The sequence below is a fragment of the Lepidochelys kempii genome, chromosome 7, assembly GCF_965140265.1.
Source record: "Lepidochelys kempii isolate rLepKem1 chromosome 7, rLepKem1.hap2, whole genome shotgun sequence".
NCBI lineage: Eukaryota > Metazoa > Chordata > Testudines > Cheloniidae > Lepidochelys > Lepidochelys kempii.
The window spans coordinates 83,496,066-83,521,364 of NC_133262.1; the positions used below are offsets into that span (position 1 = coordinate 83,496,066).

At 47.5% G+C, this 25,299-nt stretch overlaps 1 protein-coding gene across 12 annotated transcripts in view; it reads right to left on the reverse strand.

Moving 5' to 3' along the window:
* Positions 1-4,358: 4,358 nt before the first annotated feature.
* Positions 4,359-25,299, reverse strand: part of CDH23 (cadherin related 23) — a 521,149-nt gene continuing 500,208 nt past the window's right edge. For 5 of the 12 annotated variants that reach the window (XM_073353546.1, XM_073353545.1, XM_073353548.1 and 2 more), the window contains 16 exons: positions 24,045-24,256; positions 22,219-22,413; positions 20,114-20,224; positions 19,368-19,497; positions 16,885-17,148; positions 16,013-16,174; positions 15,182-15,438; positions 13,836-13,933; positions 13,013-13,133; positions 12,491-12,570; positions 11,807-11,847; positions 11,292-11,352; positions 9,139-9,268; positions 8,432-8,554; positions 7,792-7,905; positions 4,359-5,591 (listed from right to left, as the gene is read on the reverse strand). In XM_073353546.1, the coding sequence (XP_073209647.1) occupies positions 5,268-5,591; positions 7,792-7,905; positions 8,432-8,554; positions 9,139-9,268; positions 11,292-11,352; positions 11,807-11,847; positions 12,491-12,570; positions 13,013-13,133; positions 13,836-13,933; positions 15,182-15,438; positions 16,013-16,174; positions 16,885-17,148; positions 19,368-19,497; positions 20,114-20,224; positions 22,219-22,413; positions 24,045-24,256 (2,423 nt within the window). In that variant the 3' untranslated portion in view covers positions 4,359-5,267. Of the gene's footprint in view, positions 5,592-7,791; positions 7,906-8,431; positions 8,574-9,138; positions 9,269-11,291; positions 11,353-11,806; positions 11,848-12,490; positions 12,571-13,012; positions 13,134-13,835; positions 13,934-15,181; positions 15,439-16,012; positions 16,175-16,884; positions 17,149-17,652; positions 17,737-19,367; positions 19,498-20,113; positions 20,225-22,218; positions 22,414-24,044; positions 24,295-25,299 lie in introns of those variants that run through there. The other 7 variants (XM_073353551.1, XM_073353557.1, XM_073353558.1 and 4 more) reach the window with 7 other exon arrangements.

A 25,299-nucleotide genomic window follows, 5' to 3' on the forward strand; every position in this document is an offset into this window, starting at 1 on the left:
AGAGCAGTCCGGGCTGGGCAGGAATTTTAATGGCATGCTGCTGTCTGCCCGGGTCCAGCAGGCAGCAGCGTGCCATTAAAAATTGGCTGGTGTGCCGTGTTTGGCACGTGTGCCATAGATTGCCGACGCCTGCTCTAGTAGACTCTCCCTCACCCTGGCCTCCTATAGCAGGCAGAGATGAGGTTGGTAGATGAAATTCAGTGTTGATAAATGCAAAGTAATGCACATTGGAAAACATAATCCCCACTATACATACCAAACGATGGGATCTAAATTAGCTGTTACCACTGAAGAAAAAAGATCTTGGCGTCATCGTGAAAAGTTCTCTGAACAGTCAACAATCACCCAGGGGGTGTTGTGAAGGCCATACTGGTTTCAAAAAAGAATTAAATACATTCATGGAGGACAGGTCCACCAATGGCTATTAGCCAAGATGGTCAGGATGCAACCTCATTCTCTGAGGGTGGGGTGTGTGTCCCTAAACTGCTGACTGCCAGAAGCTGGGAAGGGGATGGATGACTTGATAATTGTCCTGTTCTGCTCATTCCCTAGAGGCATCTAGCATTGGCCACTATTAGAAGACAGAATATTGGGCTAGATGGACCACTGATCTGCCCCAGTATGACTATTCTGGTGAGGAGCATCTTGCCAATGTCCCTAATGCTAGTGTTCCAGGCCCTGACACAGCAAGACCTAGATATAGGTTTGCAACTTGAAAAAATCATTTTTTGTTTTGTTTTTTCTTTTGTTTTGTTCCATTTCAAGGAGCTTCCGTGGGCCTGTCAGTGGTAGGGAAGGGGCTGTCACGCCTGTCTCATTACAGTGAAAACCTGCTGTTGGCCATTTCCTCTTGCAGCCTTTATTCTGCTGAAGCAGGTTATTCCCACTGGGTGGTAGACTCGCTCCCACATGAGGTCTGAGGTGCTGGGGTCCCAAGAGGTTTATATTCTGGGATGTTTTTTGGTGGAGAACTGGGGTTTTGGATTCATTTAAACTTTTTACAAAAATATCTGCTTCCCGCAGAAAAATTCAATTTTTTGGTCAAAATATTTTGGCCAAAACCATGGCTGCTGCAGTTCCTTGAGAAGTATCGTTCAGTTGTCTTGTAGCCTCATTTTCCTCTATGGGGGGCGGCCCTGGATGGACTAATGCACGGGGGCGAGGGTCTCTCCTTATGAACTGCATCCCCTCACAAACAGAGGAAATCATGTTTGGTCATAGGGGATGTAGTCCAACAAGGAAGTCCTGCCTCCAGAAGAGACTAGGAGCACGGGGCACCACACCAGCCTTTCCAAATCAAATGTGGTTGCTTTTCAGTCTTAATATTTTTGAATTTTTGCTGAAAATTGACCTTGTCTGGGGGAGAAGGCCACCCCATTTTTTTGACACGTTCTATTTAAAATATGAATGACTTCAGCATCTTGGAGTTTGTAAAGGGCTTGGCTGTGGTTCACACACCCAACCCCATGGCCGAATCCTTCACCTTGGCACCCACGCCAGAAGTGTTGCTTAAACTGGCTAATAACAGGACATACCATATGCACCAATCACACATGTCACAAAGAAGACTTATCCATGTGCTTAGATTTAACCATAACAGTGGCTATGCCTCCCAAAGCTCACCTTAAACCTCTCCTATCTGGCTTTAGATAGGACTGACCACTCAAATCATGCTCTAGGACACAATTTTATTCCAGTACTTAACACAGTATTTTCAGCTTCCCACTTCTCACATTCAGCCCTCTGAACTTCTTTTCCTCTCTGACGTCCTGCGCCATCTCTTTTACTCTCTGATGCCCTGCTCTGTTTTACCCATGAGGTGTCTGCAGTGTTCACACCCAGCCTGCTGGAGAACATAACCTCATGTTTCAATATTACAGTGTCCATTTTTAAAAGGTCTCAAAGAACAATAAATGTCTCAGCCAGCCAGTGAACACTGAGGCTGGAGGCATGTGCATGCTCATGCAGGAGGTTGCCAGTGCACCCCTGGATGGGTGAATCGCATTTGAGGATGGGAGCCCTGGGGCCTTTAAATCATCCCTAGAGCTACCAGCTGCAGAGGCAGCTGGGAGCCCTGGGGCTCAGAAGCGATTTATAGGGCTCTGGCCGCTGCCGCTGCAATGGAGCTCCAGGCCCTTTAAATCACCGCTGGAGCCCTGCTGCCGATACCCCAGGGCTCTGGCTGCTGTGGGGAGCCCCAGGGGTTTGGAGGGGTGCTCTAAGGGGCACGGGGCTCCCTGCAGCGGCTGGAGCCCCTGACCCTTTAAATCAGCGCTGGAGCCCTGCTGCCACTACCCCAGGGCTCCAGCAGTAAGGCTCGGGGGGACGCTTTAAAGAGCCCGGAGGCTCCAGCCGCTGTGAGGCGCCCCTGGGACACTTTAAAGGGCCCAGGGCTCCCTGCAGTGGCCGGAGCCCTGCCCTGCTACCTCGTGGCTCGGGGGGCCTGGGTCGCTCATCTTAGATGCAGTGTTTGTAAGCCAGTGAGATTGTTGCTCTCTTGCCCAAGTCATTTGATACAGATGTTACAAGACTTACCCAATGTTCTTCAAAAGAAACCAAGCAGCACCTTTTAAACGGGGAGGTTTAGCTCAGTGGTTTGAGCATTGGCCTGCTAAACCCAGGATTGTGCGTTCAATCCTTTAGGGATCCGAGGCAAAAATTGGGGATTGGTCCTGCTTTGAGCAGTGGGTTGGACTAGATGACCTCCTGAGGTCCCTTCCAACCCTGATATTCTATGAAAGACAAGGTCCACTCAGGACACAAAAAGCACAGTAGATGCGTGTTCTCCTGAGGGAAAACGCAGTCTCTGTCCTGAGGTCCCTTCCAACCCTGATATTCTATGAAAGACAAGGTCCACTCAGGACACAAAAAGCACAGTAGATGCGTGTTCTCCTGAGGGAAAACGCAGTCTCTGAGTGGTCAAAAGGATGGCTGGAAAATAGGACAATACCCTGGGGGGGTGGTGTCTAGGAGGAAGGCCTCTCGGCGTGAACATAGAAGAGGCCCCACTGTGAGGCAAGGAGGAACCTATGAGGCCAGACGGACAGCGCTAGTGACAGCTCCTTATCCTATGTGGCCAGGAAAGCAAGGCTGATGGAGCGTCACTTAGCCCTGCGATGAAGCAGCTAATTGTCCCCAGGCTTGCAAACTCCCCTGGCCTTTTCTAAGGGTTTTGCTGTGTTCCTGTCCTCATGTCTCTTTCGTTCTTTAGGCAGAGAAACAGAAAGAAAAAGCGCATGCTGCAGCCATGCTACCCAGGGTGAAAGAGAGTGAACTCACTCAGCCTCAATCTCTTTAGGGCTAACAACTCATCTCCTGCTTCCTGGGAGGAGGTGCTGCATTAGCAGAGGGGTTGGGGAAGAGGAGCGCCATATGACAATGCGGACTCTGTGTAACAGAGAGAGGTTGGGCAGCTGTGACCAATCCATGCCAATGGTCAGTCATATCAAATAGCCATTTTGTAAGGGACCCTACGTCCTGAGGGGAGGTTTCAATTTTCCTGCCTTCTTGTAACGAATGAATGACATTCGCTTTGTGCCAGGGATACCACACCCGTGGCGCTCAGATACTACAGGGAGGTGTACCTAAGGTGGATTCAGAACTTATTTGTGAGCTGATGCACTTTAACTCAGAAGTCAGGACCCTTCAAGATCAGCCATTTCCAGTTGCTGCTGCCCAGCTGTAGATACGGGGGCCTGGACGTAGAGAAGGAGATGCAGTTGCTTTCTACAGTGTTTTGATTTTGCACTAAAACTTCTCTAACAATAAAAACTTCCTGCAAGTGGGACAAGCTTTTTGTTCCCCTCCCCCACAAGGCACACGCAGTAGTAGTTGAAGTTCTTTCTGGCTTGCATCTACTGTGATCACCATATTCTTCTGCTAGATGTCCCCATTATGGCCTGACTTCAGCTAAAGCTGAATCTTACCATGTGTCCTACACATTAATAATGTGTTCAGAGATTTTGAAGGTCAGAAAGGACCATTATGATAATCGAGTCTGACCTCCTGCATACCATGGGCCATAGAACTTCACCAGGTGATTCCCACATCAAACCCAATGTCATGCGACACAGCTGGCTCCAGTGTGTACCATGTGCATGCTATTGCTCAGCAGCATGCCTGCAGGACTGTGGAATAACACTGACTTCTTCAAAGGGATTACATTCCTTTGCTAGAAGTCTGTTAGAAAGGAGTCTCTTTTGGGTAGTATTGTTAGGGTTCTGTGGGGGTAGAGATTAAAGTATTCTTGCCACTTCCTGTAGGGTTGCAGATTGGGAAATGTGAGCAGAGAAACGGAGTGAGGCCACACACTATTCTGTGTTTAATCCACAACAAGAAATTCAGTAATAATAGTTCTTTGCTGATATACAGCAGTGTATACACAGATGAGTGAGCACTCAGAGGTATGTAAACAACACCTTCCCCAGTGAAGTGCCCCTTGGTAGTGAGAAAGAAATAACAATGGACAGGTTAACCAAATCCATATTGTATTTCTGGTTCATTTAACAGACCATTCCCAAAACTCTCAACAAGTTACTATTAGAAACGGAACAAACAAACAAAAAAAATTACACACGAACACTCTACATTCAAAACCCAAGTTAATGTCAGTCTGTTTCCGGTTGACGTCATATACGATTTGGTAAGCCAGCAAAATGGAGAAATGTCTTCGGTTTATTTTCTCTTCCTGTAAAGGTGATGACACAGATTAATGCCAAACAGATTCAGACTCCCTTTATAGGCTTCCTGGAATGCCACACCAGCCCCAGACCCTTCTTCTCCCACCCTGGTGTGATGTGCTCCTGTCCCATGCATAGTAGGAGGATGCAGCCATGGGCGAGTTGAGGAGCTAGGAAACATGCATGTCTTGAGTCTTTGTACCCACTGGGTGCAGGTCTTTTTGCAACCTAAACATTTGTAGTTTGTGTCTTGATTCCACAGGGCTTCCCTTCTTCTGTTTTGAAACTTTTAATCTTTTATATTTTTAAAAAAAATAAAAAAATATGAATTTAATGATCAAATGATGTGCGCGTCTAGTAAAGCACAGTCCCGAGAGCCCTCCACCACGGTAAGGCTCCCCAAGGCTGCTGTATCAAAACAAAACAGTTGACGATCTCTGTGGGATTAGTTTTGGGAACTACGGGGGCAGTGATTAGGCCACCAGGTTCTCTTTTACCCTCTTGCCCCAAGTCTGTGTTTTCTTTTTGCAGTGACGGTCTGCTTGGCCACACTTTCTTGGAATGCTAGACGAGAGACGACACTTCTAGTCATAACTCTGTGATCTCCAGTGGGCTCTCCATAATCACCTCCCTCATCTTGTGCATGGGGGTGGATTTGGCAGACTCGGTGCGAGCATTGCGGTCGTTATAGCTTCCACAGTCCGTGTTCAGTGTCTCCAGGGACCGAACCAGCACTTTCTGGTCATCCTCTGGCAGGCTGTTGAGATCAGAAGTTAGCAGAGTGCCCGTGCTGCCATGCACCACATGGATACCATCTGGGCCTTTGAGCTCAACAGGTTGCTTGTGCCGGAACCGAAGGCTCCCCTGGCTCGGGCTCTGCTCCTCCTCTTCATCCAGGTCATTCTGGATCAGCTGTAAGAAGCCCAAGCACAAATCAACAACATGGGTTCCAATACTTGTGTCCCTTTCCCTCCCCTGCCTCCCTTAGCATCATTGCCGGTTACCAGTTGTCTCCCTGAAGGCCCTAGACCACTTTTCCTGAAGCATGGGTCCGCAGGAGGAGCAGGTTCCACTAGCTATATTTGTAGGCAGTGTTTTCTTTGCTACGTCTTAAAGCTAAACTGGAATCTGAGGTAGATCTTACATGGTCTATGAGCATTAACACAAAATCTGTAGCTATGAGCTCCTCCACTCCTCCTCAGTGGCACCCAGAGGCCTCAGCTGGGACCAGGGCTAAGTTGTGCTAGAGGCTGTACAGAAATATAGACTGAGGCAGACCCTGCCCCCAAGGAGCTTGCAATCTAAATGATGAAGTATTTATTATTTGTATTACAGTAGGCTCATGGAATTGGTTTCTGAGCTGTGTTGGTCTTGGAGCAAAATACTGTGCAGTGGAGAGTGCAAATGGGGTGAGTTCAAGTGGGAGATTTCAACAGTAGATTTTCAGACACTTTTCCTTCTGACAGGCCTGAAAGAGACTCCACTGGTTTTTGAGTGCCAGGGCTGGGGGTTCTGGGGCAGACGGTGGGAGCGAAGGCCAACGTAGGCAGGAGAGGCCAGGAGGAAGGAGCTTTTTGCACAATCTGGGGTTGGGTTGAAGGGAGCTGAGGAGACTTTGGGAATGGAGGAGGCTTAAGTGGGAGGGGTGGGTTTGCCAGCATGACTGAGGACAAGCGAGTGGGATTCTGAGGGAAGGTGAGTGGAGGGAATGGGGCTGTGTGTGAATGTGGGTTCAGAGTTGTGGGGAAAGAGATTAAAGGGAGCTAGGAAAGTAAGAACTGGCTCTGAGCTGGGGGTTTGTGGGGAGGGAGAGCAGGAGGCTAACTCCTGTTGTCTCCCACCCCGCCCTGTATAGTAAGGTCTCTCAGATTTTCATTCTGAAAGGGGGAAGGTGGTAGAAGAGGCGCCTCTTTTCCTCTCACCTCTCCATCAACCCCCATCTGCCAAACCCTTCCCCATAACCTCCACAGCCAGATCTCAGCTTCTCCACTTTGAAAACCTGCTTAACCTACAATGGTGGGGGGCTGGTGAGGGGATAGAAAAAAGCAGGGGAGTGGGCTCTGCTCCCTGCAGCCCCACCATTAACAGAAGGCACTAGCTGCCACTGGCCGCGGTTTAGCTGTGAGCATACAGAAGGAAGGATGGATATTTGACAATATTCTACAGAACAAACACCAGGGAGGAGTAGAAATCTGGCCTGAGGGCAGAAGAAGAGGAGCTGAATGAGAGAGGTGGCAAGCCTGGAAGACGGGAGCATAGGGGGCACAGGAAATGAAATGGCCATGAATGGGGAGGAAAAACAAAAACCTGTGCTTTGGAGAGAGAGTTTGAGATTTTGGTTGGAAGTGCAGGAGGAGATGTGAGACTGGAGCCAGAGAGACGCAGGCCTGGGAATCCCTCACAGAGACAGAGCTTGAAGCTGAGAAAGTAGAAGATGCTGCCACGAGAGAAGAGGACAAAATTCTGATTCACACCAACATGTGTGGGGCCAAGAGGAGGAGAGCCGCCAAATGAGATGCTGAATGAGCAGGCAGCAATGTCAGAGAACCAGGAGAACAGAGCGCTGTAGAAACGGAGAGGCTGATCAGCTAACTATTATTATTGGAATGATATATTCTAAAGGCTTGTTCCAAGGAGCAAATAGTCCAAGCAAACAGGATAAAGGGGAACCGGTTAATGGTGGGATGTCACATTAACCGGTGGATGAAAAGAAGGGTCAGTGTGGACATTTAGAGAGGAAAGAAAGACACTGTCTTGCTGTCAGACCCATCTTGGGGGAAACATACTCTGGTGAGTGGCATGCCATCAACTCCACTGTATTCCAGCACCATTCCATTCTGCACCTTGGTGATGACATGGGCAGGAATGTGGCTACGGCTGGAATCTCTCTTTGTGCCAAGTCAGAGTGTTTTTGTGAATATGGTCTCCAGTAAGGAGGAGGGAGCCCCCTCCCCTGCATCTGGTTAAACTGGCAGCCATGAGCTCACACAACTTTAGGGGGCAAAAGGGTCACCCAGCAGAGTTTAGAGCAGGTCAAAGGCATGGAAACAGACACTCCATTCCAGAGGGCACAGCAAGCATTTCCTCTCATGTCCATGCACACGCTTTCTACCTCGGTAACCGAGGACTGGTCCCCCTGACTGGTGGTGGCTTTATGCACCATCCTCTGGGCAAGCAGTTTTTTCAGCCGCATGTAGTCGTCCAAGACCACCTTCAAGAGAGAGCCCTGGATGGAGGGGGCAACAGGAGAGATTATACAGGGGCTCCTCCCCGCCAGCCCCAAACTCTGAAACAACCTCAGTGAGGAAGTCCAGGTGTGAACCTAACTCCATCCAAGAGGAACCAGGCAGGCACTTTCCCCTAAACAAAAAATGATCTCAAAAGAAACTATGTGCTTTATGTCAATCCAGTGCTATCACGTTTTAAACATGGGATTTGCCATAGTGCATTTGCTATGGCTGTCACAACAGTTAGATGCCAAGGCTGGTTTTCTGCTCAAAGATTGTGCTGTGTCTAGATGGGTGAATTTCAGAGCTGCGTTCCTGTTAGTTTCCCAATCGGTACATGCAGCAAAGACTAGTCTGCACTGGATTATGTCAGGGCAACGTTCCTCTGAGCTGCGGCGAATCTGGAGCTATTTGGAAACCTCACTGTCTCCTGCTCCTTTCACAAAGGAGGACAATGACTAAGATGGCATAGGACTGAAATGTGAAGGCTATTGGACAAAAATGGAGGAAGACAACACCACTCACCTTGATGGGTCCTTCCCGCATGATCTGACCTAGTTTGGCAATGTTGTCATATTCCTGGATGGCTGCTCGCAGGTAACGGTCATCATCAGGTTTGGCAGCAGAGGGCTCTCTTCCAAACGTTCCCTACAATGGACAGGAGTTTCTGAAAAGAAAACCTCAGCAAAAATGGGCCAGAACCATAGGCGGTGGGTATCAAAGGCTGGGGAGTCTGTGCCTTCCCAAACAGCCCTGTGTGATCCTGCCCACGCTCCACCCTCAGGCCCCCTCCTGCTTCCCACTTGGTGCTCTGCGGGGCTGTGGGCCGGCTTTTTCCCCCAGAGCCGTGGGCTGGGGCCGGCCTATGGTCAGGGACTCCAGGTGGCTGGAGCCATGCTCGCACCGCCCATCCGCCCTCCCTGCGCTCCGGGGCTGGGGGCCACGCTGCCCACTCTCCCTGTGCTCCGGGGCTGGGGGGCCACACCGCACACTCAGGGCCAGGGATGCTCGGGCGGCCTAGGGGTGTGTGTGCCCTCTGGGCTGTGGTGGGGGAAGAGGGGCAGGAAGGGCAGGGCCTCGGGCAGAAGGGGCGGGCTGGGGTAGCTCTATTAACTACAATGGAATTACTCCTGATTTGCACTGGTATTAGTGAGATGCGAACTCAGGCCATCTGAATCTGACTGAGCTGTCACTCCCCCGCCGAAAGTAAGAATAAGCTGGCAGTATCTCACATGAGTCCTGGCTGGGCTGTTCCATAGGTCTGTGATTTCACTCAGGTTCTCAGGCAGGTCATCTTCATGCTCTGCCTGCGCGGCTAGCTCCATATTCCTGCAGAAAGGATCTAGCCACACAGGGTTAGCCCTACACAGACACACAAAGGGCTGAGGTGAATGAAGGGAGACAGTGAGATGGGCCCCGCTATTGCTGCTTCTCTGAAAATAACACATTGCTCAACTCTAGGGGTTTTATGCACTGTAATCACTCCTCCCAAAAAACAGATTCTGACAAGGTCATACCTCCTCCTTCCATCACACACAAAATATGAATTTGCTTCAATCCTCCATTTGCCTTCAAGCTGTAGTTAAATTAGGAGGCATTTCTGTACAATTAATTCTAAAAGCCTGGATTAGGCATTTAAACAACAACTTCAAGCAAAAACCACCTGGCCCAGACCCCTTCCTGTAAGAATCTATAGGTGATAAACTGTAGAATTGTAACATCTGCCTGCAAGTGATTTTCAAAGTTCCGTTGTGTCTGCCGTTCATCAGTAGGTGCCACAAGTCTGCACTGCTTTGGTGCTGAGGGTGCTGGATTAATACGAAGGATGACTTGCAAGAGAGGTCCAGGTCTAAGTAATGTTACGGTGTTTCATGATACTACCAGGCTGTGGAATCCTAGCTTTCACAAGTGAGATGATTTGTGTTGAAAGTGGTAGCACAGGGGTCGGCACCCTTTCAGAAGTGGTGTGCCGAGTCTTCATTTATTCACTCTAATTTAAGGTTTCGCGTGCCAGAAATACATTTGAACGTTTGCAGAAGGGCTCTCTCTATAAGTCTATATTATGTAACTAAACTATTGTCGTATGTAAAGTAAACAAGGTTTTAAAAATGTTTATGAAGCTTCATTTAAAATTAAATTAAAATGCAGATCTTATCAGTCTAGTGCAGTCGTTCTGAACCTGCGGTGCACGCACCCCTTTGAGATGCCACTTCTGGGGGTGCGAAACATGCGAGATTTTTTTAGAAGGTAAATCATCGAAAACACAAACTAAGCACAGGCACATAAGTACAACTACTTTGTTGCATCAGACCTATGTTTTTATTAACATTATACATTTTTTAACGATTGCTATAATATACAATGTTTTTAAGTTTTCAAGTTTTTAAGCTAATTGTAGTGTAATTTTTGATACGGGGTGAGAGAACCTATTTTGAGAATTCCAGACCATCAGCGGGCTGAGTGGGGCCAGGTGTAGTGTATTAAATTGCTCCCCATAGGAGTATGCTACTTCCAGTGTACTACTTATGGCTGCCAGTCCCGGTGCTCTGAGCGGTATGGTCAGGGGATGGGGAACAGAGGTGGTTGGATAGGCATGGGAGTCCCAGGGGGCCTGTCAGGGGTCGGGGGTGTGGACAGGGGTCAGGACAGTCAGGGGACTTGGATGGGGGGTGGGGTTGTGGGGGGTGGTAAGGGGCGGGGGGTCCTGGGAGGGGGTGGTCGGGAGACAAGGAGCAGGAGGGGTTGGATGGGTGGAGGGTTCTGAGAGGGGCAGTCAGAGGGCAGGGGGTCCCAGGAAGGGGTGGTCAGGGGACAAGGTGTGTGTGTGCGTGGGGGGGGGGGGTTGGATGAATCAGGGGTTATGAGGGGGGGCAGTCAGGGGGCAGAAACTGGGCCAGCTGTTTGTGGAGGCACAGCCTTCTCTACCATGGTGTAGTGCATTAAATTTCTCCCTGTAGGAATGTGCTACTTACGAATGTGCTACTTAGGAATGTGCTACTTACAGCTGCCAGTCCTGGTGCTCTGCCAGTTGCACATTCCTACAGGGGGGAAATTTAATACACTACACCTGCGGACAGAGCCCCAGACCAGCGGCAGGCTGAGCGGCTCAGCCCGTTGCCGGTCTGGGGTTCCGTCCGCCGGCTCCTCCCAGCCCGGGTCCCGGCCGCCAGCCCCGCTCAGCCTGCTGCCAGTCTGGGATTCCGTGCCAGTAAAAATCGGCTCGCGTGCTGCCTTTGGCATGCGTGCTGCAGGTTGCCGACCCCTGTGCTAGCAGAAGCCAGTGGTGGTACTAAAACACTTGTTCTGCCCATGGAATTCCAGAGATTCCTCCTGCTGTGTCATGTAGAGTGAACTGTGAAAAGCAAGAAAAGTATTGTGAACTCACCCATCAAAGGAATATTTATTTGTGTTTGGCATGTCCATGATGTCCATGAAGCCTCGGTTCCCTGTGGAAGGCAGCAGGTATAGATTAGACTGACATTTATATAGGCTAAGTAAAAGACAACAGCATGGCTGTGGGCACAAATCCACACTTCTGTTTTGACGGAGAGAAGGGAAAGCACCCTAGATCGTGAAGAAAACAACACCCAGCACCCTAGATCTTGAAGGAAACAACAATGCCAATGGGCGAGATATTATGGGGCTGATAACTCAAAGCTCTGGCAACTAAAAAAATTCTCCCAATGTCATATCTATCCATCTACTACCAATGAAGAGGCAAACTCATTTCTAATTTATTGCCCACTAGCAGCCCAAAGTCTCTTTCAACAGATTCCTGGGTTTCTCCCCACTGCCCAATATCTATGTTTCACACTATTTCCCGCATATTTATTAGCCTGCATGTCTTCAGGAAGAATCTCATATTGTTATATCAACAAAAAAAACCCCAAAGTCTCTCACCTGTTGAGCCGGCCACGATAGCTTTTAATTTCCTTTTATGTCTGGGGAAAAAAAGGAAAAAAATTAAGTCAATTGAAAGAAAGAAAGAAAGAAAGAAAGAAAGAAAGAAAGAAAGAAAGAAAGAAAGAAAGAAAGAAAGACTTAATGGAGAGAAGTGTGAGGAACAATCACGTGAAATGGGACAGTGCTTGCAAATCTCTTCCCATGTACAGTCATAGGTCGCTAGACAGCAAGGACATGGCCTATGGTTTCAGGACGTTCTCAAAAACAATCTATTAGCTCAGATGGTGCCTTCTTCTCTTGGCTGGAGCTCTAACATTTGTAGTCTCTCGCTGTAGGTATATTATTCCAGTCACTGCAGAAAGATCCTTTACATCAGGATTACTCAAAGGATTGTGCTTCTTGGGCTCCTAAGTAATATTTTCAGCAATATGTGAGCTACGAGCCTGAATTCCATTGAAAGACTAGGTGCATTTAAAATTGGTGCCCATCATTTCACCCTGCAGTACCCAGGATCTTAAATTAGCCATTCTGGCCTATCATTCCCAGGTTGCATGGGTTACTCATGATGTTCTGTCATTTCAGGTTATTGCTGTCATTTATTCTGCTCTATAATATCCAAACATTTAGGTTTATTCATATACTTGCATTGTCCTGCAGTCCCAGGTGCTTAGGGTTACTCACACTGTTCTGTAGTACCAGTTCATGAGGATGAAGAGCATGGCAGCCAGGAAGAGGAGAATAGCCAGGATGATAATTGCCATCTAGAAAAGATAAATTATTTGTAACAGATGTGAGCAATTTTAAACCTGCAGATGGAGAGCAAACAAGCAGGATATTAATACAAGAAGAAATATTTCCAAGTTTTAGGCCCACTAGCAGCCCAAAGGAAGAAAGTACATACTGTAGAGAAGGGACAGTCCATCACCTGCTAGTGGATGCAGTAAAGCAACAACTCATCCCACTCCACTGGGTGACATAATTCCTGGAGAAATAATTCCTTCTGCCACATGTCAGCAGCTGTAAATACCACTTTCCTCTTTTTTAAAAAAAAGGCAATTTGGAGGCAATTTGCAAGTGCAAGAGGCACTTTCCTTCAGTGTCACCCAGTGGGTGGGCTGGACAGCCATACCAAGTGATTTGCAGGGACGTGAAATGGTGGATGGCACAGGCAGGCAAGGAATCAAGGATGCTCCTCTCCTTTACCTGCAGCGCTGAGAGGTCATCTGGGGCCCTGGCAGTGATGGCAGGCTGCACGTCCAACACGTTGTAATTCCTGAAGAGATTCCGCAGCTGCTCCTTATTATCATCAATCATCTGGATCACTCTAGGAAGAAAGAAAAGAGAGCAGAAGTTTGAATAGGGGCTCCTCTCATTTCCTGACCACCAGAAATACCCTTTAAGAGTTTATCCCAGGAGATCCTGAACCCTCCTCCATATAGTCCAGGGCACAATGGCATTGGGAGGCAGAAGTGCATGTTGCTTTGGGCAGCTTGGATGGTACCAGAAGAGTCTTTAAAAATGAGGTGATCAGCAAGTGCCTGGCTGTGTAGCAAGCTAACCAGATTTCAGGGCTAGCAGATGTTTCTTAAAAAGTCAACATTGGAGTCTGATGGCCACTTGTTCTGGTGCTGGCAACAAGCTTTGTTGGTGGAGCTGAAGCAGTTGGGGCAAAGTGGGGTATGTGCAGGTGTTATTTCATTGCCTTCACTGCTCTAGAGATGGGGGCAGGATGCCTAAGTTGGAAACAATGCCAAATATGACTTCACCTTGTTTACACTGACCAGTCAGTCATGATCAGACTTGTGTCACTAATGCATGTTTAAACACAGTAAGATTTCCTTGGGAGGACAAGCCCATCCATACAGAAAGATGCATTAGACCCAGTGTTACTGGCATCAACCTTCTGATGCATTGAAATGAAGCACGCTGAGGTATAAAACTTCCTTATTGATTCCAAAAGCATGAATTCCCCTCCTCCTGCTTCCTTCCCTCTCCCATCTATGCATACACAGAGGCAGTAGCTTACCGCTCCACATCCAGAATCCTATTGGTTTCTCTATTCACCACGTGAATCAGCAACTCTGTCTGGGCAGAGTTCACACGGCCCTTTTTGTCCACATGGAACTAAGAGAGAGAAACCAGATGCTCATGATATAGCCACAGGGAACATGTCACCTTCTAGGGCAACCACCCCAGGTTCTAGCACACCAAAGGACTTTGTGCATGCTATCTGTTCTTTCATGGCACAGTTAGTCAGGAATTCAGAGGTGGGGCGAAACCCCAGTTCAGAACACATTCCAGAAAGGTTCTCACTAATAGGAGATTGTAAGCCAGGGCTTCTTGCGATGCCCATTAGTCTTTTTAAAATTTTCATTTTGGGCCCACCTCTGCAGTTTGCTCGCCTACTGCTTTGACCATTCACCTCAGTCAGGAGGTCCTACACCATTAGCCAGCAAATTAAGGCCATTCTGGGTTTGAAATAAATGGCTGACACCCTCTTCCTTGATTCAGCTGTTATGCCTCCTTTCCTGCTCCACACAGAGACAAACTGCTGTCCCAGAAAGGGCTGCTGTCATTGCCCATGCATGCAGGGGCAGCACAGACATTTGGGTTGAGGAGGAAGCCAGGAGCTGTTGAGTTCTAATCCCAGATCTTCCACTGACTTCTTGTGTGAGCTTGGACTAATCACAACCCCTCTGCGTATCAGTTTCTCCATGTGTAAAATGGGGACAATATTACTTACGTCCCATACAGCTGTGCTAGGAGACTGAATTAGTCTGTAAGGCACTTTGAAGATGCCCATACTTTATGTAACTGCGAAGAATTATTCATATAATAGACCAGCAGAGAAGTGTGTGTGGGGGGGAGGGGAAACATGTAACCTCTCACATAAGCACTCCCCTCTTTCCAGAACAATGATAAGATGATATTTTTGTTGGCTCTATCCTGCAGTGTTCCCACTGAGCTGATACATTCTAAAAAATCAGAGTGATCAAATGTCCCCAGTCTGGCTATATCCCAACATGCTAACTTGTCTATACAGAGACATTAGATGCACATATTTTGCTCCTGTTTCAGGGGAGACCAGTTAAAAATAAAATAAGAAGGGGGGTCTTGAACCATCTGTGGTAGATCAATCATTTTGTGGCTGGATTTCTGTTGTAAGTCATAAGAACAGCCACACTGGGTCAGACCAGTGGTCCATCTAGCCCAGTATCCTGTCTTTCGACACTGGCCAGATTCCTCAGAGGGAATGAACAGAACAGGGCAATTTCAAGTGACCCATCCCTATCATCTAGTCCCAGATTCTGAGCCGTGTGAGCCATGTTATGGCACATCAGGGTGTGTGCATGGCCCAGGAGCTGTTATTACCTGCACATCATCTGAGTTGACAATGGCTCCTGTGATGTTGGACAACAGACTGATGAACTCTTCCTCAAACTGCCGCACCTTGTCTGGGATCTCGTTGATGATGATTTTCACCCGCTGGTCATCCCGCAAGATGTAGATTCCAACAATGGCAGTGTCATTATGCCCTGCTAGGTCTGAAGCCATGATGTCCACCACAAAATAGCCAGGGTTGTAGGCTGTGAAAAGGTCAAAGGTTCGCAGGATCCCATCCAAGTTACCTTTGGGGAGAGCCAGTTACAAGTCAAGAATTAGCCCAATAATTTTAGATGACCATCAGTAAATAAACAGACTCCCAGCTTCCTTTGTGCTGTTCAGGCTGGGTGGGGATTTATCCATAGCAGACAACCTGGCCCCTATCGTCATCTCCGGTGTGAACGTTATTCCTCTCCTCGTGCCTTGAAGGCTGTTGCCTCCTCACGCAAACCCACTCCTACTTCAAATGGCTCCCCAGCAAGGGACTGTTGAAGCCATAGCAGAAGAAATGAGAATAAAGGAAAAGGTGTTCCCTATCTGTGTGGTGGACAGCACTGCATACCCACTCTGAGCCACAGAAACAGTGCATCAATTTCAGCCACTGCTATGGGAGGATCACACATGGGACCAAAGAAATCTGAGAATGGAGGTCTGGCTGTAAACATATGGCACCCTTAAACTTTCCCTCTCGGACTAGCTAACTGTAATTTCGGTCCCTGCCTATGGGTGGGAAGGAGGGGAATGAGAACCTTTGGATCTCTGTGCTGTCTAATGAGACATCTCTGCTAGAGACTCGTGTGGTGACACATGGGTACTTACCAATACTGAAGACACTGGCCACCTCCTCTGAGTCGTTGGAGTGCTGCTTGATGTAACGGATCCCCAGGATGTTGTACAAGACCAGGCTATTGTTCCCCACATCGGAGTCCAGTGCCACTACCTTGATCAGCTCTGAACCCACCTTGGCATCCGTCGCAACCCCTTTTGGGGGTGGCAAGAAAGGAAGAGAAGGAAATGGAGTAGGGTATGTACATTAATCTCGGGCCACACACCCCAGAGTGAGGAGGTACTGTAAGGAAGAGTTTTCCCTGAAAATGCCAATTGCCATTGTGACAAAGAGGGATCCTCCACCCCTGCCACCACCCAAAATAACCCCTCACCAAGAAGTTTCCTTACCAGTCCTGTATGTCCCATATGGAAGAACGGACAATATGCCCATTTGACCCCGAGCCAATTCAGTTTGCCTAGCTTTGCCAGTAACCCTTCCCAAAGAGGGAGAGAAGCCAGAGCTATTATGGAGCTGTACAGCCTGACTCCTGTGTCAAATAGTCTTCATCAGCAAGTGAACCTCCCTGGGAAGCTTGCAGCTGACTGTGTAACTGCCTGCGGCTGTCTAGGGCGTTGCTGGTAGATTGTGATTGGCTGTGCAATATGGCAGTTCTTGGGAACGGAGCCTAGTTTGGTGGGTTAATCCAAGTCCCCTCCACTATCTCCTTGGAGAAGTTTGGTTTTCTCCTCTCGTACAGTTTTCCTTTCAATAGTCCTCATCCCAGGCCACGGTGATCTCAGCCCTCGTCAGCCCAGGATGCTCAGGACCTGGACTTGTATCCCTGAATGGCAGCTTCTATATTTACCCCAGGAAAAACAGTCACCCAACCAGCTGGCCATCTTCTAGTAACACCACCCCTTACCTGCCGTGTAGTCTGACTTAGAGAAACGGGGAGGCTGATCATTAATATCATCCAGAAAGATCCGGACTTCCTGCAAAGTGGTGTCTGTGCTGGGGTCCAACGCCTGGATTCTGGCTGCCCTGTGACCCCTAGGAGGTGTCCAGTTCCTGTTACTGGAGGCTTTGACAATGATGGAGTAATAGGTCTCTGTCTCTCGATCCAGGTCTCGTAGCACCTGCAGCTTCCCATCCTGGCTTAACTTGAAATTGTTCTCCCTGTTACCAGCTAGGAAGGGTAAATGAAATGCAAGTCAGTCTTACTTGTGCCCTAAAATTTCCCTTCTGGATCTGGAACATGGATGAGGAGAACAGATGGGCACAGAACTCCAGTTCAGACCCTAAACCTGGCCTTTCTCCCGATTGTCCTCCCCACAGGATTACCTTGGGTCTACTCCAGACAGGCCCAGAAATGGTGTCCAGGTCTCCTTGTCCTCACAGAAAAACATTTCAAAATAATATATCTAGTTCCATACATTTACAGATCTTTTACAAACACCAAGTAAGATATATTCCCTGCCCTGAACAGCTCACTGAGTCTGCTCATGAATCCTGATTCTGGTTCTGCTAACACCAGGGAATCATGGGCTCTATAACATCACCAGTTCTTGAGAAATCATGTGATATTTTAAACACATGACAGGCTATAAATAGAACACTCTGGATCCATTTTGGTATCTCCTAGAATTAGCCCCACTGATGCCATGACAATGGCTCCTCACAGTCCCCTTACCATGCGACCTCACATCCACTGGTAACTCCCCTCTTTGGATAGCCTTTTATGTATGAATAGTCCTCTGCATAAATACCTCTAAACCTGCTAGGAAAAAGCAGATGGGAGAGGTGAACAAGTCCCCCATGGGATGCACACATGAAGACCACACAACTGATATCACAGCTCTCACCTGGGATGCTCCTGTGTGGTATGGAGGGTACTCGATAAGGGCTCACAAGCTGTGCAAGTATGTGTGTGTGTCTGTGTCTATTCCATGAATGCCAAGCCTACAAAGTGGATGTCTGTGTCTCTTTCTCCCACCTGACTTTCCCTGTCCCTTTCTTCTCCTTCCTCGCAGCTGAACTGGCCTTTCAGTTTAATTGTTTCATTTTCTTTAATTCAACTCATGAGCTGAGTTTCTCATCTTATGAAAGAGGTTTCAAAATTATCCACCAAGAAGTGTGCTCACCAGAATAGGCTGTCACTGTGTGAAACATCACTGAGTTCATGTAAGGACTGACATTTCCCTACCAAAGGTTTAAACAGCTGTCAATGCACACACACACACACACACACACACCCCCGGTTGCCTTATTATGGCACCCTGCTACAAGCAACTTTCCTGACATCCCTTTTTTTCAGCTCCTAATTAACCTGTGTAACAGCTGGATGGTGTTTCTCTGGCTTAGCGATGTAGCTTCATACTTCATGCCTGGTAAGATGTGTTGGGGTCCTTGATACGGAGTGTGACATGGCCAGATGGAATGTGATACTGCTGCTAGCAACCTGCTCTGTGTGACAGCTGCATTTTTCACAGGGTGAGGAGAGCAGGGACTGCCACTACTGCATTTACAGAAGCAATATTGTGTTCATGCCAGGGTAAAGCAATACCTTATGGATTTTATTTTAGGACAATGGATGCCCTCTGCCTCTGCAATAGCTAAAATAACAGTACAGCCCCCTCAGGCAGGAGATGGGCTTGGAGGGGAGTCTGTGGGGGACATCTGAAGAGTTCTAGGTAGAAAAATGGACACACATGCTGTAAGTTTCTAAAGGCAGTGAGTTGACATGATTGCCCATTCACCTGGATTTTAAGCCATTTTAAGTCACCCCTGGAATAGCAGAAGAGTTGCAAGTTAAGATCAAGGAGTATCTTCAGGGCTGTATGATGGTCCAAGGGCTAGAAGAGCAGCTTTGCTCCCAGCCAAGATTGAGATGCAATAGCAGAGTTTAGGGGGCACAAGGCTGGAATAGCCAGGGACTGATGAAGGTCAGGATTTAGGTGCTGGGACAGAGATGTGTTGAGGAAGCTTGTACAGCAGCTGTCATTATACCTGGCTCTAGGCATTGCTCTCTGTCCTGCACCTTCACCAACACTGAGGCCTGGTCTACACTAGAAAATTTGGTCGGTTTAACTATGTCGGTCAGGGTGTAAAAAATCCACACCCCTGAGCAGCCTTGTTAAACCGACCTAAGTCCCCATGTAGGCAGTGCTAGGTCAACAGAACAATTTTTCCATTGACCTAGCTATCGCTTCTTGGGGAGATGAATTACCTACGCGGATGGGAGAACCCCTCCTATCGGTACAAGTAACATCTACACTGAACTGCTGCAGTGGTGCAGCTATGCCACGATAGCATTTTATGTGTAGACACCCTTAATTCATCCAAAATTAAAGCAGCAGCACAAAACAAACAAACCCGCAGAGAAACTGAGAAGGGAAGCAACCCTACCTGCTATGAAGTAATAGACGACAGCATTGGATCCTTCATCTGCATCCATAGCACCAGTGACATTCCCCACAATGGTACCAGGGCGGGAATGTTCAGGAACAGACAGAGCTTGATACTGAGGGCTACCTCTCTGCCAGTGTGGGCCCAGGGAGAAGAGAAGGAGGGTTACAGGGAAAAGCAGTAGAGTAGTAAGAATAAACAATGATCACAAGGTTATAGAGCTCACTCTGACCTCACGGATGGGAGACTTTTTCTCTCTTTGCTTTAAAATGCTAAAGGCACCACAGGGAAGGCTCAGGATTGGCAGCTGGATTGAGATGAGAATTTTTGTTTTTGTGGCTAATGTTCATTTTCACTTAGCACATTAACTGTCTGCTGTCTCACTAACTCCAGTGTGTCCTATGTCTACACAGGGATTAAAAACCCACGGCTGGCCTGAGTCAGCTGACTTGGGCTTGCGGGACTTGGGCTCCGGGGGTGAAAAACCGCTGTGTAGATGCTCAGGCTTGGGGTGGAGCCTGAGCTCTGGGACCGTTTGAAGTGGAGAGTCTTAGAGCTTGGGCTCCAGCCTGATCCTGAATGTCTACACAGCAATTTTTAGCTCTGCAGCCTGAGCCCAAGTCAGCTGACCCAGGCCAGCCGAAGCTGTGCTGCCGGTCTTTTATCCCTGGGTAGATGTACTCTGATAGTCCATATCCCTTCACCTAGAACTGTCCACTGCAAGGGGACAAGATAGCTCTGCTTACAGGTGGTCTCAGGAAGATGGGTTCATTGTCATCAATGTCATCCAGTGCCACCTGGAGAGGCTGCATGGTCTCATATGCGGGCTGGCCCTGGTCACATGCCACGATGATCAGCTGCAGGAGAAACACACACGCAACTTTGGTCACACAACTTACCTTTTAAGACTCTGCAAAACACTAGCAAATGGGGGGGCCCTACTGCAAGCCAAGAGGTTAGTTGTTATGCTGTATGATTGAATATGAACATTTATATCATTGATATTGTCACTGTTAGACAATTGCAACAAATCTTGTACAAAGTATGTCATGTAAGGTGTCAATGGAAAAGTTATGGTTTGTGAAGTATGATTATCCTGTTTATATGTATCATTTTTGTATCTGAAGTTATGAATATTGGCTATGTAGTGGCATCATATATATGTGTTGTATTCCTGGGTAACACCCACCAGGTAAAATTTACATTAAGGCCAGAGAGTAATGTATTGATGGCCCATCAAAGACACTTGACCCTCACAATGGGCCATAGAAGAAACTCATTCTGCCCAGACAGATCTTCCTGTGGACGCCTCAGCAAGAGTACAGGCAATGGCTACACCCTATGAGTCATCAAGCCCTGTAAGGACATGTGATATGGTCAGGTGACCCTGGACTCCATCTTGAGACAATAAATTTCCAGGCACATGGTAGAGGATATAAAAGATCTCTGAGACATCTCCATTTTGCCTCTTTCCTTCCCTGATTCTGTGGACTTGGGAAATTACCAGACAGACTTTACAAGCCAGCAATTTATTCCATCACTGCTACAAACCTGATGTAAGGACTTTGCAACTATTTGTATGTAGATGATCTGTGAGCCATTATTAACTCTCCTTCTTTTCTCTTTTATTATTAAACCTTTAGTTTTAGTTACTAAAAGGATTGATATCAGCGTGATTACTGAGTAAGATCTGAGTTATATATTGACCTGGTTAAGTGGCTGATCTCTTGGGATTAGAAGGACCCTATATTTGATGAAATTCATTTTCAGTAACTACTACTCATAGTCCAGTGTCTGCGTGGTGAAACAAGGGCTGGAATGCCTAAAGAGACTGCATCTTTGGCTTCTTGCTAACCAGTGTGGTGAGACAGAAGTTCACTTTTGTTACTGTCTTGGTGTAACCCCATGATAGAATAGCCACCACTTTGGGATGCATCTGCCCTATTTCTCAGCACTTTGTCCTGAATTTGGCTTTCCCAGCTGTCACCCACTGAGGCATGGTGACAGTTAGGGATTGAGAAAAGGGTAAAGGCTGATAGAAGCGGTTTTTTTCTGGGTTAGGTATGAAAGATAACTGTGACCCTATGTCTTAGAGCAAACGGAGTGGAATCGGAGAATGTATTAATATCATGTTCCCCTCAGCCGTGAGGCTGGTAAATCTTTTGATATGTTTGATAAACTAGGGAGGTTTGTGCTCAGCAGCCGGGGGTGAGCTGAAGGCCTAAAATTACTACAAGTTGAAAAACACACAGCCCCAACATTTACACCCCATCCCCCAAGGTCTGAGTTCAGCGTGAGTATCACCCTAAAGGTAGCTGGATTGCTCTGGGACAGATGATTTCTTTGGGGAAAGTTGCAATGGCAAACAGCAGCTCATGACCACAGTTGGACAAGGATTGGGAGGAATACACCAAAGTGTAAGAGAAACAGTTAATCATCAGGACTTGCAGTTTCTAAGTTACTGCTTCCTGCTATTTTTATTATTTGAGAGGTGAGGTTTTAATCATGAAAGTGGGAAATGCAGGGACAGAGCCTAACACAGTGAGATCAGTCACTGTGCAGGACTCAGCCATACCACTCTGGGGCAAGGTTTCAATCCTGACCTGCTAACAACCCCAGCTATTGTAGTCCTGTCTCCACCCACAGATCTGCCAGTGTACCCCGTCCTTTTCTGCTGCATGACGAGTCCTGAGCCTCCATACAACTCTCCCTCAATCATAATATGTTTCATTCCCTGTGATGCCAGGTCTGAGACAGAGAAGGACAAACTTGGTAACAGTTTTGTGATATGGACAAACAAGCATGTGGACTAAATCCAAGTCCCAGCCATCACTCCTTTTCCCAGACTTACACTGTACACTGCTTGTTTCTCTCGATCGAGCCTCCTTGCTGTCTGGATGAGTCCACTGGTGGAGTCGATGCTGAAGTACTCCCAGTCTTTATTCCCTGCTCCGGTTTTCAATAAGTTGTACTGTACAGCTCCATTGAGACCATCATCCTTGTCTGTGGCGTAGACTTCATACACATTGGACCGGAGAGGTATTTCCTATTCACACACACAAGCAGAATATCAATCCACATACAGGGGGAACACACACCAATTAATCTCCCAACTCCCCTCTCTACAGACTATGACAAGAAAAGTGACCTGCAAAGTACTTAATGGGAGCCCTGTCCGTTTCTGTAAGCACCCACAAACATTTCAAGAGTGTCCCTGCTATGTCCTGTAAGGTGATCCAGGACAAAATACTGACTTAAATCACACCAGTAAAATTCATGCACATCTCCACTGTATAGCTGCACTGCTGACAATGTCCCTAGGTCTCTTGTCTGTTTGCAATGCTGCTATCTGGTGGCCATGGCTGCTGTTACAGCTTCAGACATGCAGGAGTACATGGGACAGCTTCCAAAGGAACACAAACAAAGGCATCATTTTCTACACCTGAAAAACAGCCTCATTGCCTATCTGGGCTCTGTATGAGCTAAGCAGAGCTTCACATAGACAAGAAACTGTTTAAAATATCAGTGTTTCAGTCCCCAGATTTGAGCTCATGCTCAAATAAATTGGTTAGTCTCTAAGGTGCCACAAGTACTCCTTTTCTTTTTGCGAATACAGACTAACACGGCTGTTACTCTGAAACCAGTCCCCAGATTGAAGACCTCATTTATAAATACACTTGGCACCGACTGATCAGTGGTTTCCTTATTTTGCTTGTCTCCTGAAGTTTCTGTTCCCTAAAGCTACCCTGAGAGTCCCCATTAATTTGCTCTCCTTGAACTCCTCATGAGATACTGTGATAGGGACAGGTTCTAGCAGGCTACAGTGATGTATTTTCCCAATATTTCAAGTATAGGTCTTTAGAGAAAGGAGGACCCCATTCTTAGGGGAGGTATAGGCCAAAGGCAAGTTTGGGTCATTAACAGTGGAGCCTCTCAAGATGGCTGAGTGTAGACTTCTTCTGACAAAAGGAAGAAGCCCCTTTGCTTAAGGGGAGTGCCAGCAGTTCATCAGGGGCAAGAATGAAGGTTTGGCAGTGCTCCGGTGCTTCTGGGTGCTCTTGCATGACGCCACCCCCACAGCAGTGACTAACAGCCTGAGGTAGAGAAGGGCATCCTGGTGTTGACAAACAGGACTTTTCAGTCTCCTCTTTTCCTTAGGCTGGCAGCCATCATCTCCCTCTCTCACTCCTTTGTCTATTGTGCAAAACTGCAACTTTCAAAAGTACAATCCAGGAGTGCCACAGACACAGACATAGCCACCAATTCCAGGCTAAGAAGGATGGGGCAGGGCTTCCTTGAAAACCTGTTTATGCTGTGCACTGATTAGCCTTTGGGGGTGTTGCTGAGTGAGGTGAGGGGATTCTCTCCAATTTTTTTTTCCAGTGCCTCATCTGGGCTAGAGAGCTACCTTGGCATCATGGCCAGTGCTAGCCAGACCAGGGAGTGAGATATCTGATCAAAGAGTCAGTCAAAACTAGGACCACAATAGCTAATGGATTGCTCCTTTGGAAATCTGGTTTGTCACATGACATTGCTGTCCAAGTTAGTGGGGACACAGTTGGCTTCTCCTGGTTTAGCATCTTCCAGTACAAGCCCTTCTGTTGACACCTTAATGACACAGGGCAGTAATCACCAGTTCAGGCATCTACACCACTGCACCATATTAGCAGAGTTTACCTCTTTAATATGCAGGATGGTGCCATTGGGTGGCCGGACAAACACTGGTCGGTTATCATTGATGTCAATGACCTCCACCTGGAGCATGGTGGTTCCCCACAGAGGTGGCCTGCCTTTGTCTGTTGCTACCACTGTCAGGTTGAACCTTTCGTAAGACTGCAGGTGTCTTCGGGATGTGATGAGCCCGGAGTCTTTATCAATCTTGAAGGCCTCTGGGGACAGAAGAGACAAATCTATCACTCTGGGCCCTCTGCAGGAAAGAGAATATTATAAATTATTGTATGGTATAAATTAGAAACCAGGCTGGGAGAATGGAGCAGTCTAGCCAGCTAAGGGATTCTGGCAGACAGCTGAATACACCATAATTCACTGGTTGAAAATCATTGGATGAAGCACCCTCGGTCATATCAACACACTAAATCTGAATCACTGTAGGATTCAGGACCCTACAACCATGAGTATATTGTTTATGCGGCACAACACACTTCCCACTGCTATCCCTGTTCCAGGTACATATGCTCTGAAGTGCTGACATCCCAGTGGCATGCTGGAGTTTCAGAGAATCCCTTAAAGCCACAGAGAGGCTGTGGCTGATCTCACTGAATGATTTAAAGCATCCGATGAAGTGAGCTGTAGCTCACGAAAGCTCATGCTCAAATAAATTGGTTAGTCTCTAAGGTGCCACAAGTACTCCTTTTCTTAAAGCTCACAGGTGTTCTCATGTTATTTTCAGTTCTTCCTCTATTCCACCTACAGCCCTCTTGATATTGTGGCAAATTGGAGGTGAACTCACAGGTTTCAGAAAAGTGGGGTTTTCCCTCCCTTTTCTATATACACATGTGGGCTCTGACCTTGTACCTACCACCCCTCAGTGTGACTTAATACTCTGTAATTCATGCACAGTCAGTATCCACCTCAAAAAACAACCTGCCCTCCACCCTTTCCTGGTTTTTATTTATGTAAGAGGATGTGTAGCGGGCCCATTCCAGGAGCAGGAACTCAGGAAACAGTTTACATTTGTGTAACTAGGAAGTCTGGGAAGTGGCAGCCTTGGGTGTGGTAGTCAAGAAAGAATCGGAGACTGAGCAGAAGTGGAAAGGTCTGCAGGGCTGCAATGCATGACCTAGAAGGCAACAGAATATTCTGTGGTGCAGCCATTGTGTGTGCATATGGCCCCACTGCTAACTTATTAGCATGTGAAGTGGGAAAAATGATTTGGACTTTGTGTCCTCTTAGATCTCTCCAGTTTTAACTC